Source organism: Nicotiana attenuata, unplaced genomic scaffold (genome assembly GCF_001879085.1).
Source record: "Nicotiana attenuata strain UT unplaced genomic scaffold, NIATTr2, whole genome shotgun sequence".
In the NCBI taxonomy this organism is placed as follows: Eukaryota; Viridiplantae; Streptophyta; class Magnoliopsida; order Solanales; family Solanaceae; genus Nicotiana; species Nicotiana attenuata.
Window position 1 is genome coordinate 29,340 of NW_017671409.1, and position 17,826 is coordinate 47,165.

The 17,826-nt window shown below is 36.2% G+C and overlaps 3 protein-coding genes across 4 annotated transcripts; 2 read left to right on the forward strand and 1 right to left on the reverse strand.

Annotated features, from left to right (window-relative positions):
* Positions 1-1,096: 1,096 nt before the first annotated feature.
* On the forward strand, positions 1,097-7,193 carry LOC109208114 (U-box domain-containing protein 52-like). Of its 2 annotated transcripts, none has more exons than XM_019371153.1 (10): positions 1,097-1,675; positions 2,987-3,096; positions 3,249-3,370; positions 3,757-3,968; positions 4,048-4,123; positions 4,311-4,602; positions 4,767-4,868; positions 4,939-5,367; positions 5,942-6,765; positions 6,856-7,193. In XM_019371153.1, the coding sequence occupies exons 1-9, from the start codon at positions 1,477-1,479 to the stop codon at positions 6,713-6,715; spliced, it is 2,316 nt and encodes a 771-aa protein (XP_019226698.1). In that variant the 5' UTR covers positions 1,097-1,476; the 3' UTR covers positions 6,716-6,765; positions 6,856-7,193. The 2 variants fall into 2 exon arrangements, with proteins under 2 accessions (XP_019226698.1, XP_019226699.1); XM_019371154.1 differs by having other exon boundaries at positions 3,760-3,968.
* A 640-nt stretch (positions 7,194-7,833) lies between these two features.
* Positions 7,834-9,286, forward strand: LOC109208110. The gene is made up of 2 exons (XM_019371149.1): positions 7,834-9,042; positions 9,215-9,286. The coding sequence occupies exon 1, from the start codon at positions 7,925-7,927 to the stop codon at positions 8,942-8,944; it is 1,020 nt and encodes a 339-aa protein (XP_019226694.1). The 5' UTR covers positions 7,834-7,924; the 3' UTR covers positions 8,945-9,042; positions 9,215-9,286.
* A 2,507-nt stretch (positions 9,287-11,793) lies between these two features.
* On the reverse strand, positions 11,794-17,065 carry LOC109208115 (pollen receptor-like kinase 4). The gene is made up of 4 exons (XM_019371155.1): positions 16,072-17,065; positions 13,162-13,770; positions 12,566-12,893; positions 11,794-12,332 (listed from the first exon to the last, which is right to left on the reverse strand). The coding sequence occupies exons 1-4, from the start codon at positions 16,733-16,735 to the stop codon at positions 12,062-12,064; spliced, it is 1,872 nt and encodes a 623-aa protein (XP_019226700.1). The 5' UTR covers positions 16,736-17,065; the 3' UTR covers positions 11,794-12,061.
* Between the last annotated feature and the right edge of the window lie 761 nt (positions 17,066-17,826).

Below are 17,826 nucleotides of genomic sequence, written 5' to 3' on the forward strand. Positions count from 1 at the left end.
CGGGTTTTCCTGGTAAGGTTTTTAATAAGGCAGCACTCAATGCGTATTACAAGATATCTGTACTCTTTTTTCTTTCACTAGGCTTTTTTTCACTGGATTTTTCCTAGTAAAGTTTTAACGAGACACATTATCTTTTAAATGGACATCCAAGGGGGAGTGTTATGAACACAATGAACTAAAGTGGTTGTCCATTTAATTCATACATCACATACATGAATCACTTGTATTCATATGTATCTATTTAATATGTAACTTCATTCTTTGTTTTTGAGGATGAACCTTTTTAACTATAAATAGAGTATTTTTGGCTCACGGATTACATACTTAAAATAAGAAGAAAGTTTTCTCTCCCTCCGTACATATATTGTCTATTTTATGTTTCATATTGTCACTTTGAGATTAATTTATTAACAACTTCAACTAATATATATATATATATATATATATATATATATATATATATATATATATATATATATATATATATACCTCACGTTAAAGTTTGACTTTAGGCCATCAAACTCAATGAGCCGTCGCTGGATTACATGAATTTTGATAAGCATTACTAGAGATGTTTAATTAGAGTTCTGAGTTTGAAAATAATAATACGTATAATTTTTTTAATATATCCTTCACGGCATCAACATAATTGAAGAATGGTACTTTTGAGAGTGACATAGAGCCCGTTTGACTTAGCTGATTTAGAATAGCTGATAAGCATTAGATGCTGAAAAGCACTTTTAAGTGCTGAAGCTGATTTAAAAAATAAGCAGTTACGTGTTTGGATAAAAGTGCTGAAATTAATAATATGCAGCTAAAGAACTGGGTATACGAAGAGTTTTGTTTTAAAAAGAAGTATTTTAGGGATAGAATAGTAAATATTTTGGTCAAACTTAAACTGCTTATAAGCTGAAATTTGATAAGTTGGGGGAGACCAACTTATGGCTTTTGGCTTATTTTTGGCTTATAAGCACTTAACTTATAATCACTTTTAATTTTACCAAACGCGTAAATAAGCCAAAAAATACTTATAAGCCAGTTTGACCGGCTTATAAGTTTAGCCAAACACCCTCATACTACACCCCTCGTTAGGACGATTAACTGAGGTGGAGCTCCCCTTAAAATTTGTCAAGAATAGGCGTAACAACAAGATACCCGCCAAACGTGGAGCTCCCCTTAAAATTCTAACTAGACTCAAAATTCATCTCAATTCTTTTGGTGTCTTTCTTTAACAATAATCAAACTGGCCTAAAGTTCTTTCCTTTTGGAAATTTATTTATAATATTTTGCTCAAAAATCACCACAATCCAGAAAAAGGTGGAAGCTAAGAGTAGAAGAGTAAAATTTTAATCTTGGATTTGACAAGAGTAAGTAATAGAATTGGAAGTGTTGGGGCAATTTAGAATTTGAATTGGAAGAAGAATCTGTTGATTGGAACATATATATATATGGAAAAGAAAAATTGAGAAAGTAGAAATGTGGCCTCCACCAACAGCAGGGAATCATGGACCTCCATTGAATAAATTGATAGCTGTGGCCATAGACAAAGATAGAGGAAGCCAGGTCGCGCTGAAATGGGCTATTGATAATCTTCTTGCCAGGGGACAGACTGTTATTTTGATCCATGTCAAAGTTAAACCATCTGCTTCTCAACCCCCTTCTCATGCCACATCTAGTAAGTCTTTCTTTATACATCATGTCCATTAATATTTATGGTGTTGTGGATCAACCAATTTTTTGGAAATATATTAGTATGATATATATAAACGATGTCTTAAATATATATGACAAATTTTTTCTGGTAATTAACATGAATCTATGAACTGGAATGTGGATTGTTGGGATCATGATGTCTTGAGTAAAATGTTGTAGGAATCAACTTGTCGAGTGCATTAACAATGTTATTGATGGTGGTTAGATCTTTGTTGATTTTCGGAAAATTGTATAAATATTGTCAATTAGTGATTTTTTTGGGAAGAGAAAAATTGTTCTTAATTACCATATTCCTTTATTCATGGCAAGACAAACTTGTGTGGAAGTTGGAACCAAGCAAAAACATTCTTCAAACACTTGCAAGCAGTGATGGATCCAAAATTTTAAAGTCATGGGTGCTCGCTAATAAAGATTCCGAAAGAATAGGAAAAAAGAGTTTAGTCGTCGGTGCTCACTTAATATTTATCTAAATACTTTTATAATTGCCTATGCAAATTTACTATATCTGGTCAAAGTTACTGGGTGCTTGAGCACCGACAAGAGACCATATAGATCGCCACTGCTTGCAAGACATGCTTTCTTATAATGTCTTATTGGAGTAATGAGGTTTGGTTGCTTGGTTGGTTGTTGGTGCATTATTGGGGGGCTTATGATATGCAATGGAACTAAGCATAGGTGAAACTAAGAGAGAACGATTGAAAATTGCTACTTCGTATAGTGATATATTCTGAAAAAGTTTTTGGATTTCATACTTTTATCCGCTAGAATCCTCTCAGTGTTGCCTCTATAATGTTACAACTGTCTCTTGCATGCATTGGATTTTTCAGTTGATATAATCTATGCTTGTGTCATTTCTCTCTCCCTCTCTCCCATTAATCCTGATTTCTGTAATTTGAATTTGGGAAAAAGTTCTTAGACCTAATATGCTTTTTAATTATTGCTAGACTTTTATTCATATCTATGCTATGTCAAACTTCGGTCTTCAAAATCAAGATTTTTAAGCAAATGTGCCACTGAGTTTTCGCTGAGACAAACTCTACCTGCTAGTGTTATCCTAAAAGTAATGCTTCACTTCATTTATTAAGTCTAGAGTATTTCACTGTGACGTCAACAAAGGGGATAAGATGATAAGTTTGCTACTTCTTTCTGCACCTTGATCGCTTTTATAATTCCAATTAAAAAGTGGAGAAAGGAAAATTGAGGACTATTTCTCTCTGGAGTGTATTTTGTGACACAGTAGCAAAGGAGTAACTGGTGTACTTTCACATATCAGGATTAAACCAGATGTCTGACGCTAGCAACGATGGATCAGGAATGATTGAATTGGATCCGCAGTTGAAGGAACTCTTTCTTCCTTTCCGAGTATTTTGTACTCGTAAAGATGTTAGTATTCAAGCTCGAAACTTCAAACAAATTCCTGATGAACCCACACACACATTTTGAGAATCAATCTTTAGCATTTAAAGTTGTTATTTCCCATTGTAATTTCCTTAACCTTTCTAATATTGATTCTTCTGATCATCAATAAATAACAGATACAATGTCATGATGTTGTGTTAGAGGACGTCGATGTAGTCAAAGCAATCGTTGAATATGTGAATCGAACAGCAATAGAAGTATTAATTCTTGGTGCTGCAGCAAAAGGCGGTCTTCTCAGGTATGACTCGTTCTTTGCATGGCGAGTTGCAGTTATTGGAAAGGGGCCAAAAATATTGGGACGGAGGGACTACCAGATATGATCTATCTCTTGGATGGAGGCAATTACCTAGAGGAGTAACTTGTATCATTTGGAAAGTCATAATTTTAGTTACCTGAAGCTATACAACAAACATGATCCCAATCGTATCTCGGAAGCTGGCGAAGTAGAAAAACGAATAATTGTGTCTGCATTTATATATTTATGTTTGGTCATGTTTGTTTGAGCTTCATTGAGGAGAAATATTAATTGCTCTATTCTGATAAGGATCATATTCTAGTTTATGGTTCTTATTTGAATAGAAGAACGTCTTCAGAATGTCTAATTTTAGTAGCCTTTCTACACAGAAGATTTAAAGTCAAAGATATTCCTGGAAACGTGGTAAAAGGGGTTCCAGATTTCTGCACTGTGTATGTCATCTCCAAAAATGGAAAGATTTCAGCTACACGATCTGCTTCTCGCCTCGCACCATTTATCCACCCACTGCGTCACCAGTTCATGCAGCAGGGCAATGCCAAATCTAATACCGTTGAGGATTCACTGAACACTCCTTCCAGAGGTATGTAAAATGCTAGAAGAAAATTCTTCAATTAAGTTCATTTCATCGTGCAAAGCTAATTCTATGATGTTTCGTAAAGGTTCTCTTTCGGGGATTCCGAAGCCTGTATCTGATCTGCCCATGTCGAACCTTCAGAGTGATACACTTAACATGAAGTAAGTCAAACTATCTTTACTATGTTACCCAAATGTGTCATGTTTTAGGTACAGTCATCAGCTGCTTAGTAAGGACAGTGAGCAATAGGCACTGATGTGAGCTCTAAAATTTCGTAATTACTGGCCATAAAATGTTGCATAGTTTTTTCATTCTGAGGCCTAAGTTGTATATCACTGTTGTAAACAGGTCTCCTTTCACTCATAGGAAAGGCCCAAATGGCAAACCATATGAGATCTCTCAGCCAGATACTGACATATCATTTGTCAGTTCTGGTAGGCCAAGTATTGACAATATGTTTCCTTCATTTGCTGACAACTACGATAGTGGAGCAACCCCTCCCCGGCTATCAGGCTTCTCCGATTTTGAGGCGCAAAATTTTGAACCCATTCCCTTGGGACGCCGATCCTTGGACATCATGCCATCAGAACTGTCATTCCTTTCAATGGAGGGTGATAGAGCATCATTCTCCTCCACACCGGTAGGCAATCAAAGGTTTCTACTTTTTGAGCTTTTGGAAATTATAGATACTAAGAACAAAATTGCTACACTTTTTCTTCCATTTTCCATTTAAGCATAATACTTACTCCAAATATACAAGGTTACAAATGCCTGCAAACTTAAGGTCTTTCCTTTCATTTATAGGATGACGTAGCAGCAGAAATGAGAAGGCTGAAACTGGAGCTCAAGCAAACAATGGAAATGTATAGTACAGCTTGCAAGGAAGCACTCACAGCACAACAAAAGGTACGACAAATTCCAACCCATTGTGCACCTTTGTGATTGCATCAATTACCTAATATGTTCTCAATTGTAGGCGATGGAACTCCAGCGCTGGAAAACAGAAGAACAGAGAAGACTAGAAGAGGCAAGATTTGCAGAGGAAGCTGCATTAGCACTTGCAGAGAAGGAGAAGGCAAAATCTAGGGCAGCCCTTGAGCACGCAGAGGCAGCTCAGAGGCTTGCAGAACTAGAAGCTCAGAAGAGAATTAATGCAGAAATGAAAGCTCTGAAAGAAGCAGAAGAGAGAAATAAGGTACTAAATAAACTTTCAAATTCAGATTTCAGGTATAGGAGGTATTCGATAGAGGAGATTGAAACTGCAACAGACTACTTTGCACAAGCTAATAAAATTGGAGAAGGCGGTTATGGGCCAGTGTATAAGTGTTACATGGACCACACACCTGTTGCGGTTAAGGTCCTTCGTCCTGATGCAGCTCACGGAAGACAACAGTTTCAGCAAGAGGTATAAAGTAAAAAATTCTTATTTATTCTTGGAGTAGTAGTTAAGAAGAATAATTGTGTTCCCTGATACAAACATGTCTGATTTCTTACTGAGAGCCCATTAAAGCTATGCTGAAATTACCCATGTAGCAATCTCCATGACTTTTGTTTGGAATTGATGCGTAGTTGTTTGATTGATGTAAACTACAACTGTCAGCATGCAACAGGAAACTGAGTTACAGTGAAAATAGTTCAATTAAAACAAGATGAATGGTGGCATAGTCACGTAGTTGTGATGATGTCTCATCCCATAATTGATTGGTATGTTGACGGCATTGGACTATTTTGAACACCGCAGGACAATTATACAATTACTAATTAGCATCCATTACTACTCAATAATTGCTTAGGCTGCAAACAAGAAAAGATGCATCGTAAAGGTAGAACTAAGAATTGATGGCATGTAATCTAAAATATAAGTTGGTAATAAGGACACAAGAATTCTGTTTCACATTCATATTCTATCTTCCCATTCATAACAGAACTGCATATGTGGCATAGCCCCTAATTTCTCTCACCCTCTTCTTTCATTGCAGGTTGAAGTATTGAGCTGCATACGACATCCTCATATGGTTCTTCTTCTGGGAGCATGTCCTGAATATGGGTGCTTAGTATATGAGTTTATGTCCAATGGAAGCTTAGAAGACCGTCTATTCCAGCGAGGAAAGACTCCACCACTCTCTTGGCAGCAGAGATTTAGAATTGCTGCTGAAATAGGTGCCGGTCTGCTTTTCCTACACCAGAGCAAACCAGAACCAATAGTGCACCGTGATCTAAAACCTGCAAATATTCTACTTGATCGCAACTTTGTCAGTAAGATTAGTGATGTTGGCTTGGCTCGGCTTGTCCCTCCATCAGTGGCAGATAGCGTCACTCAGTACCGAATGACATCAACAGCTGGAACTTTCTGCTATATAGACCCCGAATATCAGCAAACGGGAATGCTTGGTATAAAATCCGACGTATATTCTTTAGGTATCATATTCTTGCAGATACTAACAGCCAAATCACCGATGGGTTTAACTCACCACGTTGAAAGGGCAATCGAAAAAGGGACCTTCAACGAGATGCTTGATTCATCCGTTCCTGATTGGCCCCTTGATGAGGCTCTGAACCTTGCTAAGTTATCACTGAAATGTTCTGAGCTAAGAAGGAAAGATAGACCGGATCTCAGCAAGGTTATTATGCCAGAATTAGAGAGATTGAGAACACTTGGAGAAGAAAATCCATGCCAATCAGCCTTGTATAGTTCAGGTTACTCAACAAATCATAGCCAAGCTTCCGTGTCCCAGGCTAGCCAACATGAATAGCTTATTAACAGCATTAGATCTTCGACGAACACTTAAAATTTTTTGTAGTGGTATGACTTTTTGTGGACATACTAGATTCACATATTCTGCTATATTGGAATTAATATGTTCCTGACACAGTTTTACCAAAATTCATGCAGGAAAACCTAAGCTACTCAAACAAGATGTAATATGTCTTTGAGAGCTCGAGAAGCACATCATGAAGCCAGTCTCCTAATAGATTAGCGTGGAGGTATACGACAAGGAGGGAATAGTTCTACAGTTCTCGAGGGAAAGAACCAAAAATAGAAGGAAAGAAAAACTTAAACTGAATGTTTTATAGCATAACAAGGAATTGTACATCTCCATCCATATATAATAGAGAAAATAACAATTTTGGTCCTTAATGTATTATTCCCTTTATTTCGATTTTGAAATTCTTGTATTGTTAAACTGACCACATTTGGTTGTTAATAAATCCAACTGTGCAATTTTGGTCCCTCTCTAGTCAATCATCTACTCCTTCCGGTTCTTTAACAGCAATAATCATAAGTAGTACTACTGTATTTGATTAAATTATCCTTCTCTTCCTTAAATGAGTAATTAATAGGTATATGCTTTCTTGGAGTAATAAGGGCGGAAGCAGGGCGAATTTAGGGGATCAAGGGGTTCAAATTTTCTAAAAGGTTGCGGGTTCAATTCCCATTGAGCACAGTTCTTATTCTTCTATATTTTTGAATTCCCTTCACAAATATCCTGCCTCCGCCACTAGGTGGAAGTAAAAGAATTGGCATAGGGGAAAGCTACAACTCTGGAAATAATATGCGACCGTGCCCCCACGTGATCTGATGCTACTATTGTTGGTGATCGTACTTAGCTTAAATGGATGCTGGGATCGAGTTGTAATCAGTTGAGTGTTAAGGCTACTGATACTCCACGTCATCAAGGATAGTAATTCAATAATATCTGTTGTATTTTTTTAACAGTAAATATTTGAATTTTATATTACCATAATTATAGGTCTTGATAAGATCATATAGCAATTGTTAACTGCTCTAGATAAGATTTGTAACTAATCTTATACTCTGTATCTATTAATACCATGTATAAACAGATGAAAAGTAAAGTTTTCAGTCCTGCTATTTCTTCTCTTATCCAAATCTTAGCATGGTATCAGGGCATTGATCCGTCTTCATTATTTTTTTTTCCTCAAACATTTCTGGTAAAACTATGGCTTTATCCGGCACTAATAATATCACTCATGTCTCTGGCAAATCACTAGTTGCAATCAATGGTATTCAACTTCCATTAAAACTTTCAACCCAAAATTACTCTACATGGCGTGCTCAGATTACTCCTCTTCTTCGAGGACATAACCTAATGGGTTATGTCACTGGTACTATTTCTCCTCTTCCTAGTCTCATCGAAGAAGAAGGCAGAAGTATCGCTAACCCAGACTATGAGTTTTGGGAATGTCAAGATCAGTTAATCCTCGCTGCTATCATTGCTTCGGTTTCTTTCTCAGTTATGAACACCATTGCAGATGCTAAAACCTCAGCGGAGGCATGGAATAAACTTCAGGTAGCCTTTGCCAATAAATCGGCTACACGAATTCTTTCTCTCCGAGAAAAACTCTCACGCACCAAGCGTGATTCTCGCCCAGTTGCTGAGTATCTTCAACTTGTCAAGTCAATTGCGGAAGAACTCTCCTTATGTGGCAGTCCTGTAAACGATGTTGATCTTGTTGTTCATGTTTTGGGTGGAATTGGCTCTGAATTCCGTGATATTGCTGCGGCAATCCATGCCCGAGACTCTGTCATCTCGTTTGATGAACTCCAGGATAAACTGCTTGCCCATGAACTATATCTCAAGCAGATTGACCACAACTTCGATCCGACCCCTGTGACATCAAATCATGTTCGCAAGGGAAATTCTAGCAGGCCACCCTATCAATCAAGGCAAGGTAATTATAGTAAACCTTCCACTCAATTTCAATCCAATGGTTTTCAGTTTTCAGAGAACTCTTCAAGCTTTGGCACTAATGCATCACGTCATCAGTCCTCTGTGCCCTCATCCCACCACCGAAATTCCAGCACTCAACCAAAGGTGCAGTGTCAATTTTGTGACAAATATGGTCACCATGTCAAGAAGTGTTTTCGGGCTAGAGACTATTTCAGATCTATTTTCACAAAGTCCACAGGCTCATCACTCCACAACAAACTCGAACTCGGACTCCCAATGGCTTCTTGATACTGGGGCTTCTCATCACATAACCAATGACTTGAGAAATCTCTCTCTTCATGCGCCATATGATGGAAATGATGAGTTGCATCTCACAGACGGTTCAGGTTTGTCGATTACACATGTTGGTTCTGGTATTGTGTCTTTACCATCCAAAAATATCATCTAACCAACGTTCTTTGTGTCCCATCTTCCCAAACAAATCTTATTTCAGTCTCTCAATTTTGCGGTTCAAATCAAGTATCAATTGAATTTTTTTCTGATTTTTTTCTTATAAAGGATCAATTCACGGGGGAGATTCTAGTCAAAGACCAAATTGACCATTCACTTTACAAGCTCAAATCCTTACCAAAAAAAATACAGTAGATATTATTGAATTACTATCCTTGATGACGTGGAGTATCCTCAAATCTGTCTCCTGCATATTTCTTGGATATTATCTCAACCAAAGTGCATATATTTGCTATGATTTCAAATGTAAAAAATTTCATATATCCCGCCATGTCTTATTTGTTGAAAATACTTTTCGTTTTCAGTCTCAAACACCTTCAGAGTCCTTATCCTCTTCTACTTGGTTTAATATTCCTTCAGCTGATCCACAACATGTCATATTTCCTTTTAATTCACCTTCTTCCAAACAAACTTCACTTCCTAATCTACATCTTTCTGCTCCTAATGTATCTCCCTCAACATCTTCCCAAGATGAGTCAACTTTTCCAACTACACTTTCTCCTCACCCACCACCTTCAACGTTATCTTCCTCAACTCAAAATCAACATCCCATGGTTACCAGATCCAAAAATAATATATTCAAACCCAAAACTGTTCACCAAGCCACCAAACATCCATTGCCTGAAGTACCAGAACCAACTAATGTTACTCAAGCTCTGTCTCATTCTCAGTGGCGGTCTGCAATGTCAGAGGAGTTTAATGCTTTACTTAAGAATGGTACTTGGGTCCTTGTTCCTCATGAATCTCATCAAAATTTGGTTGGTTGTAAGTGGATTTTCAGGATTAAAAGAACTGCAAATGGCTCTGTTCAGCGGTACAAGGCCCGCTTAGTTGCTAAAGGATTCAATCAGAGATCGGGAATTGATTTTAGTGACACCTTCAGCCCTGTGGTAAAACCGGTTACAATTCGGGTAGTCCTGACATTAGCTGTCAATAATTCATGGCCCCTGCTTCAGCTCGATGTTAACAATGCCTTCCTACACGGTCCACTACAGGAAGATGTCTATATGAAGCAACCTCCTGATTTTGTCGATCCTACCAAGCCTACTCATGTTTGCAAGTTAGTAAAGGCTATTTATGGCCTCAAACAGGCACCTCGGGCCTGGTACCAAGCGTTGAGATCATTCACTTTAAAATATGGCTTTCAAGCATCTCAGAGTGATCACTCTCTTTTTATTTTTAGGCAAGGTTCCATCTGTTGCTACTTTCTAGCATATGTTGATGATTTGATTGTGACAGGAAACAATTCGGATTTTATATCTCGGTTCATCCAATCCCTTGGAGTTCAGTTTTCCTTAAAAGATCCAACCGAATTATCTCTTTTCCTTGGAATTGATGTCCAGAAGACATCTCAAGGAATTTTTCTCTCTCAACATCATTATGTTCGCAAGCTTCTTCAACTTGCTCACATGGACGGTGCTAGAGAAGTAACCACGCCTATGGCAACGACCTCTCCTTTAATTAAATCTTCTCCTAATACAAAGGCCATTGATTCTACCGAGTATCGTAAGTTGATTGGCGGGTTACAGTACCTAAGTCTAACTAGACCTGATGTTGCCTTCTCTGTCAATAAGCTATCTCAATTTATGTATTGTCCGAGTGACTCTCACTGGCAAGCTCTCAAACGGTTGTTGCGATACCTCAAGTCCACAATCCATTTGGGTATCAATATTACACCTCAGCCAAAGCCAGTTTTCCATGCTTATTCTGATGCAGATTGGGCCGGTGATCCATCTGATAGAACTTCCACTTCTGCGTATTTATTATATTTTGGCAAAATTCCAATCAGTTGGAGCTCTAAGAAGCAAAGAACAGTGGCACGCTCAAGTACTGAAGCCGAATATCGAGCGGTTGCTTCAGCAGCTGCGGAAGTTCAATGGGTTAAATCTCTCCTTGGTGAACTCGGGTATTCAGTTCCCATGCCAACAATCTACTGTGATAATATATCTACCATGTGTACTTGTCAAAATCCGGTACTTCACTCCAAAATGAAACATCTGGAAATTGACATTCACTTTGTACGTGATTTAGTTCAACGTGGGGATCTTCGCGTGTCACATGTTTCATCTAAAGATCAGCTTGCTGATTTGCTTACAAAACCGCTATCCAAGCAACTATTCATATTGAATCGGTCCAAGATTGGCATCCACGACGGATCCTCAATCTTGCGGGGGAGTGTTAAGGCTACTGATACTCCACGTCATCAAGGATAGTAATTCAATAATATCTGCTGTATTTTTTTAACAGTAAATATTTGAATTTTGTATTATAGGTCTTGATAAGATCATGTAGCAATTGTTAACTGCTCTAGATAAGATTTGTAACTAATCTTATACTCTGTATCTATTAATACCATGTATAAACAGATGAAAAGTAAAGTTTTCAGTCCTGCTATTTCTTCTCTTATCCAAATCTTAACATTGAGCAAGGCCGAATTTCAAGCTCAATTTAGCTTAAACTTGGCCACAAAAGTAGTTATTTGGCAAAATAAAAATGTAGTTACAATTTCATTTCATTTCATTTGCATTTGAGAGGTGCTCAATTCTAAGTGAAACAAATAAAGACTGATACCAAAAGTAAAGTAGATCATTCTCTAACACGGAAGAACAAATATATACTCCAAAACCTCATACAAAGTATCCATATATATAAAATCCAATAGAAAAAGAAAAAGAAAAAAAAGTATCCACGAAGACATGGGATTTGAGCTTCCTTTAATTTCGAACTTTCACATATCTAATACCTTTAATAAAAAAGAAAATGATTTGGTTTTTACACAAAATTCTACCTTTCACAACTCCTTGAATTGTAAGTATAAATGTGTATATTTAATTCTCAAAGCAAATTGTTTAACCCTTCTTAGTAAAGGAGAAATCCTCATCAGTGATGGCATAATTAGAAGAAATATTCAGTATCCCTTTCTTTTAATTCTTCAATCTTTTCTAGAGCTTCCCTCAAATCCCATCTCCTTCCAACATCCATTTCACAACAGCACATTCCAATCTTCAAGAGCTTAAGCATTTCACCTTCACTATTATGTTTGATTTTTGTATTCATATCCTTGTCGAAAACCTCGCCTGTCCACTCTTCTCTCACCACTGAGTTCACCCATGCTTCCAAGTCTGCATTTGCACCTTTGCCTTGTTTCAGATAATTGGCTGGGAACCTATATGTTAAGGACATATATAACATGATGGATGTAATTCAGACTTACAACTGCAACTAATTAAGCAACTTGTTACATGAAAAATAAGCACTAACAACATGCATGCTAGAACAAGTTTAGTGTAACAATTATTAAAAATGACGGTCTATATAAGTCAACTCTTAATTACTACTAATTTACTAATTGATGTTGCAAAAAGCACAAACTTATTATAAATGGACATGGAATATTACCTGCCAGTTAGTAGCTCGAGGATGAGGATGCCAAGGCTCCAGACATCAGTCTTCCTAGTGAGACGTTCATTTTGCATGTACTCAGGTGATTTGTAGGCCACCATAAACTGTTTGGCATGGTCCTTGTTGATGACTGGCACAAGTGCATAGTCTGCTAGAAGTGGCTCAAAGTTGTGGTCTAATACAACATTGGAGGATTTAAGGTGTCCATGTGGGAGTGTCAATGTTGGAAGCTCCTCGTACAGGTAAGCCAATCCCCTTGATACTCCTTTTATGATCTTTAAACGACTTGGCCAATCAAGATTTGGTTGTTTAGGACCTCTTTTCCCTGATCAACAACTTTCAACATATAAATATAGTTCAAATCAAAAGAAATGTAAGTGAGTCTAATTCTAGATGCTGGTAATGTAAAAGAAGTTCTACGGATATTATAAGATCATATAATCAGATAACTACTCATAACAAATGTAATTTTTCGCACCTGATATTTATTCTCACATCTATTATAGTATTACTTATTAATTTCCACATTATTTCTTAACTGCTATACATAATTAATATTTGCTTGATTTTGTAAATTTTTATGGGAGACTTACCATGTAAATGACTAGCCAAGCTGCCGTTTTCAGCAAAATCAGTGACCAAAAGCTTTTCTTCCCTTCTATAATAAAAAGCCACAAGAGGAAGGATATTAGGATGTGACAACTTGCCAAGCTTTCTCATATGTTCATGAAAATCTTCTTTTCCCATATTACTCATTTGCCTAAATCTCCTCACAGCTATAGGTTTCCCAATGTTAACGTCTGCTTTATAAGTAGATCCAAAGCTTCCACTTCCCAAAACCTCAGCTGGTGCTCTAAGAAGATCTTCTAAATCAAACTTTTCTCTATCCCTTCTTACAAAATACAGCTTTCCCTTTTCACTTCTTCCATACTTGTCTTCTCTCAAAGGTTTCTTTGGTTCTGATTTGTTTAGATTTTTCACTGATGATTTTTCATACTGACATGGTCTTTTCCTTTGCCTGCGGAGAAGAAAGAAAGCAATAATAATGGCTCCTACGAGTAATCCACCAATGACTGCTAGAATTATGGCCACTATTGGGATTCCTTTCTTCTTATTTGAAGTGTTGCCTCGTGGAGGATTGTCTTGTTCCTCCCTTGAAGCTGGACATGCTGCCATTGGCTTACCACATAGGTTCACATTTCCTGTTTGAATCCGCACAAAAAATGAACACAGTAAGTTTTACATAAGTATAAATGTATACAATATTTCAAACTCTATACACAGAGTCGTTTCTGGTTTGTGGACAAAATTATAACGCACGCATGAATGTAATAGTACTGCAATTTATAATCTCTAGATTATTTATGAATCATTTGATTCATAGGATTAAAAATGAAATATATGAAGTATAATCTAAAAGCCTAATTTAATTAAACTTAAGTAAACTTTCGTTTTCAATTTTAACTTTAGCCTTCCTAAATAATCCTCAGAAAAGGACTTTGTCAGAAGAGCAATCATTTTACTTGTTTTAATTATCAAAATATAAGTAATAGTTGAATTATTATCCCACGTTGTATGTGGTATTATATACTCATGATCGATAATATTTGTATTTCGAAAGTAATACATACCAGCCTACCAGACATTTAAAAAATTAATCGAAACCCTCAGAAAAAGATATTTGACATGTCCAAATTTTAACATTAACATAATTGAGGGAATTCACAAATATATAAGAATCTTGTTTGAAGCTCTCTAGCGCGCGCGATTTCTAACGAGAGGACACCAAAAAACTACGATATCATATTGTTAGATTCTTGCACTAATTAAATTGATGAACTAGAAATAGTCAAATTAATAGTGCAAACATGTAGTCTGCCTGGGGAAAAATATTAAATTGCCACGTCTATTAAATGATGAAGGAATAAATTAGCGCATAAATAATAATATATGAGAGCTAAAGAAATCAAGAGGGTATCAATATTTGACTTCACCTAATTAGAACGTGCATGCCATTTATATCCATACCGTGATCCGGTCTGCCTACATGCATCACTCTAATCTTTCTCACCATCTCTCTCTCTCTCTCTCAGAGGAAGATAACCAAACTACATGACATGTTCCTTTTTTATCATTCCGTACTCAAAATCTGATACATCAAATTAACTAAGATTTGCAAACTTAGTTAAAGATGCATGGGACACAATAAAATTAAAGAGAGATTCATATGGGTAATACCTACTTACTAGTTAAGAATAGGTTTTGGACTTAATAGAGAACTTTTGAGAGATTATATATTATGGAAGGTTACAGTTCATCGCTGATTTGTTGACATGATTAGGAGTAATCGAGATTCTTAAGATCCTTTTAGCTTCTAGGCCAAGAAAAACTAGACAATTAAACATTTAAGGGAAAGCTCAATAATATATGACATGCTTTATTTTTTAGATTTTAATGTTACTTTATATTAGGAGTTATTTGTAGATATTTTTTGATTAATTTGATAGTCTCAATTTTCTTCGCATAACTGGTTTACGTAAATTAAACTCTCTTCAATGATATTTTTTAACCATCGACTTCTTTCATTTTAAAATTCTGAATAACTAATTAATCTATTAAGTAAATATTTTGAAAACAACTTTGTTTCTTTCTTATCTACTTCTTCTGTAGTTACTTTTCTTTAAATCAAATTTTGTTCACCGCTGTTCACTAGAGAGGCCAATCATTTTTCGCGACTCACATTAGTTGGCTTGAAAATACCAAAATTTGCATCTCTCGTTTTGTACCTGTTATACATGAGTTATAAAACAATTTGTATTAACCTTAATTATATTATCATGAGTTTGTTTCTGTATTGATTAAATTGAGCTATAAGCCCATAACAAAGTAAATAAATTGACTGTGTACAAAATTTTTACACTACCCATGTACTCCCTCCGCTTCAATTTAGATAAGGTAGTTTGACTCGGCACAAAGTTTAAGAAAGAAAAGAAGACTTTTGAAACATGTGATCCTAAAAGCTTAGGGGTAAAAATTTTGTGGGGCCATAATATTTGTGTGGCTATCAATGTCGGCGGCAGGATTTCCGCTAAGGGGGTTCAAAAAAGAAAAAAATTAAAACGATTGTAGCTAGTGGAGATTGAACCAATGACCTTAAAAAGGGTTTGAACTCCCTTAATCACTAAGCTATGCTTTTGGACTATATCAAGTGGATTCAAAACATAGTATATAGAGATAAAAACTAGATTTTGGCTTATATATTGTGTAATTTTTCTGTGAAGGGGGTGAGGTGAACCCCCTTTCNCCGCCCCTGGTGGCTATAAAAGCTTCTTATTTGGGTAAAATGTAAAGTTCAAAGTTTAATTGTTTCTAAATGTAGAAATGTGTGATTCCTTTTGGAATAGACTAATAAGAAAAGTGTGTCATTTAAATTGAAACAAAGAGAGTATTATAATTTAAACTTAAAACAAAACGAGGAATATTTTTCTTTAAGAAAAACTAACCTGCAAATGAGCTTAAGCTTTGACTGCTAAGTTGAGCTGGTATTGGACCTTCAAGCCTATTATTTGCAACATTCAAGTGGAAATCCTGCTGACCAAATGCCGGTATGCTACCATCAAACTGATTATCTTGTAGCTGCAACTCTACAAGTTTCGGAATTTCCAATAATGACGTCGGAATTTTTCCTGTAAAACCATTATTCGCCATGTAAACTCTCCTAATTGACTTCATTCCGGCGAAGGCATCGTCCGGCAAGTCACCGGAAAACCGGTTATTCGACAAGTAGACGCCTCTCAATCCTCCAAGTTTCTTCACGTCCGGAAATGGCCCTTCAAAATTATTGTTCATAACACTTATAGTACGTAAAGAAGTCAATTGAGAAAGTGTGTCGATGTCAAGGGTTCCCGATAATCCCATGGATTCTAGTTGGAGACCGGTGAATTTGCCGTTGTAGCAAATCAATCCCTTCCAATTGGAAAAGTTGCCTTTGCAAAGTTGGACCTTTGAATCCCAGTTTCCAAGTGCTGAGGTGGCATTTGCGAGCGAAGACTTGAACTTGAGGAGGATACTTGATTCAGGTTCTTGTTCTGACGATGATGATGATGCTATCAAGCAAGTTATAATCACGATCGTCAAGTAGTGATGGTTTCTTGCTGAAGAAGCCATCGTTTTTTTTTCAGATGTCTTCACGTACGGGGTTTGTCTTAATTATTAGTTGCAACTATATATATCTCTTTATGATATGATCAATAGACAAACGTAACGTCAATCAAACCTGAATCCCATCTTCCTTTAAAAGGAAGTTATATATAATTGGTAGTGATCGATGTTCAAGTTTTGTGTATGTTTGATGACTTATTCTGAAGAATTAAAAGGGGCCAGGGGGAGAGAGAGAATGATGGTTTGTGGAAACGAAGAATAAGTATACTAAGAGAGACGGGTATTGGGATAATAGAAGGGGACAAAGGGGGAAGGTGAGATTGACTAAATCATTAGCTGTTTAATTAAGCAGGCTGGCTGTATTGGTATACTTGTTCCTATATATAGTTTGTCGTGGGTAGGAGGTTGACTAATTGGGTAGGAATCCATAGGAGGAATAACATTTTTTCCTTGTTATTACAGATCTTAATGTGCTTTTTCTTGTTAAAGAAAAATTATACTCCAGTATGAATTTTTTTGAATTTGGCGAAAAAATGTATTTTATTGCTTTTGAGGTTATGTTATATATATGTATTGAGAATTTAATCTCTTCTATAAATACTTTTAGGTTAACTTGATTTTCAATAATATGTAATTCTCTATATTAAATATGATAGATTAACTTGAGAAATAGATTAATAACCTGTTATAACAAGTTAAATTACAGTAAATGGATAATGATGTAAAATCTTGTTACCATGTCAATGTATAGATATAGTTTAGACTTATTGCTTCTGACCCTTTTATAGTTTTAGTGTTTTGATTTTATTTCCTTATGAGTTGGTATTAAGCTGAGAACTCATTGTCGTAGTCTTAGAAGGGCCATGCTTTAATTCATACCCTTACTTTGGATGACAAGTTAATTTATTTTTATTACTCTACCAATAGTTCTGTAGAAGATGCCTAATACCTCTCCCTGGGACATGGAGCAACTCGATTTAATCAAATTAGTTATTCAAGGCAATTTCAACCTAATCTATATATGTGCTATCACAAAACTTATACCAGATAATTATTGAGATGAAATTGAAACTTAATAACCAGGTAAAGTAGCCTTC

Coding starts and splice junctions, on each gene's coding strand:
- LOC109208110 (XM_019371149.1), top strand. CDS start 7,925: ATGGCTTTATCCGGCACTAATAATATCACTCATGTCTCTGGCAAATCA.
- LOC109208115 (XM_019371155.1), bottom strand. CDS start 16,735: ATGGCTTCTTCAGCAAGAAACCATCACTACTTGACGATCGTGATTATA. Junction 12,894..13,161: donor CTTGGCTAGTCATTTACATG/GTAAGTCTCCCA, acceptor GTTGTTGATCAG/GGAAAAGAGGTCCTAAACAA. Junction 12,333..12,565: donor CTCGAGCTACTAACTGGCAG/GTAATATTCCAT, acceptor CTTAACATATAG/GTTCCCAGCCAATTATCTGA.
- LOC109208114 (XM_019371153.1), top strand. CDS start 1,477: ATGTGGCCTCCACCAACAGCAGGGAATCATGGACCTCCATTGAATAAA. Junction 3,371..3,756: donor GCAAAAGGCGGTCTTCTCAG/GTATGACTCGTT, acceptor CTTTCTACACAG/AAGATTTAAAGTCAAAGATA. Junction 4,603..4,766: donor CATCATTCTCCTCCACACCG/GTAGGCAATCAA, acceptor TTTCATTTATAG/GATGACGTAGCAGCAGAAAT.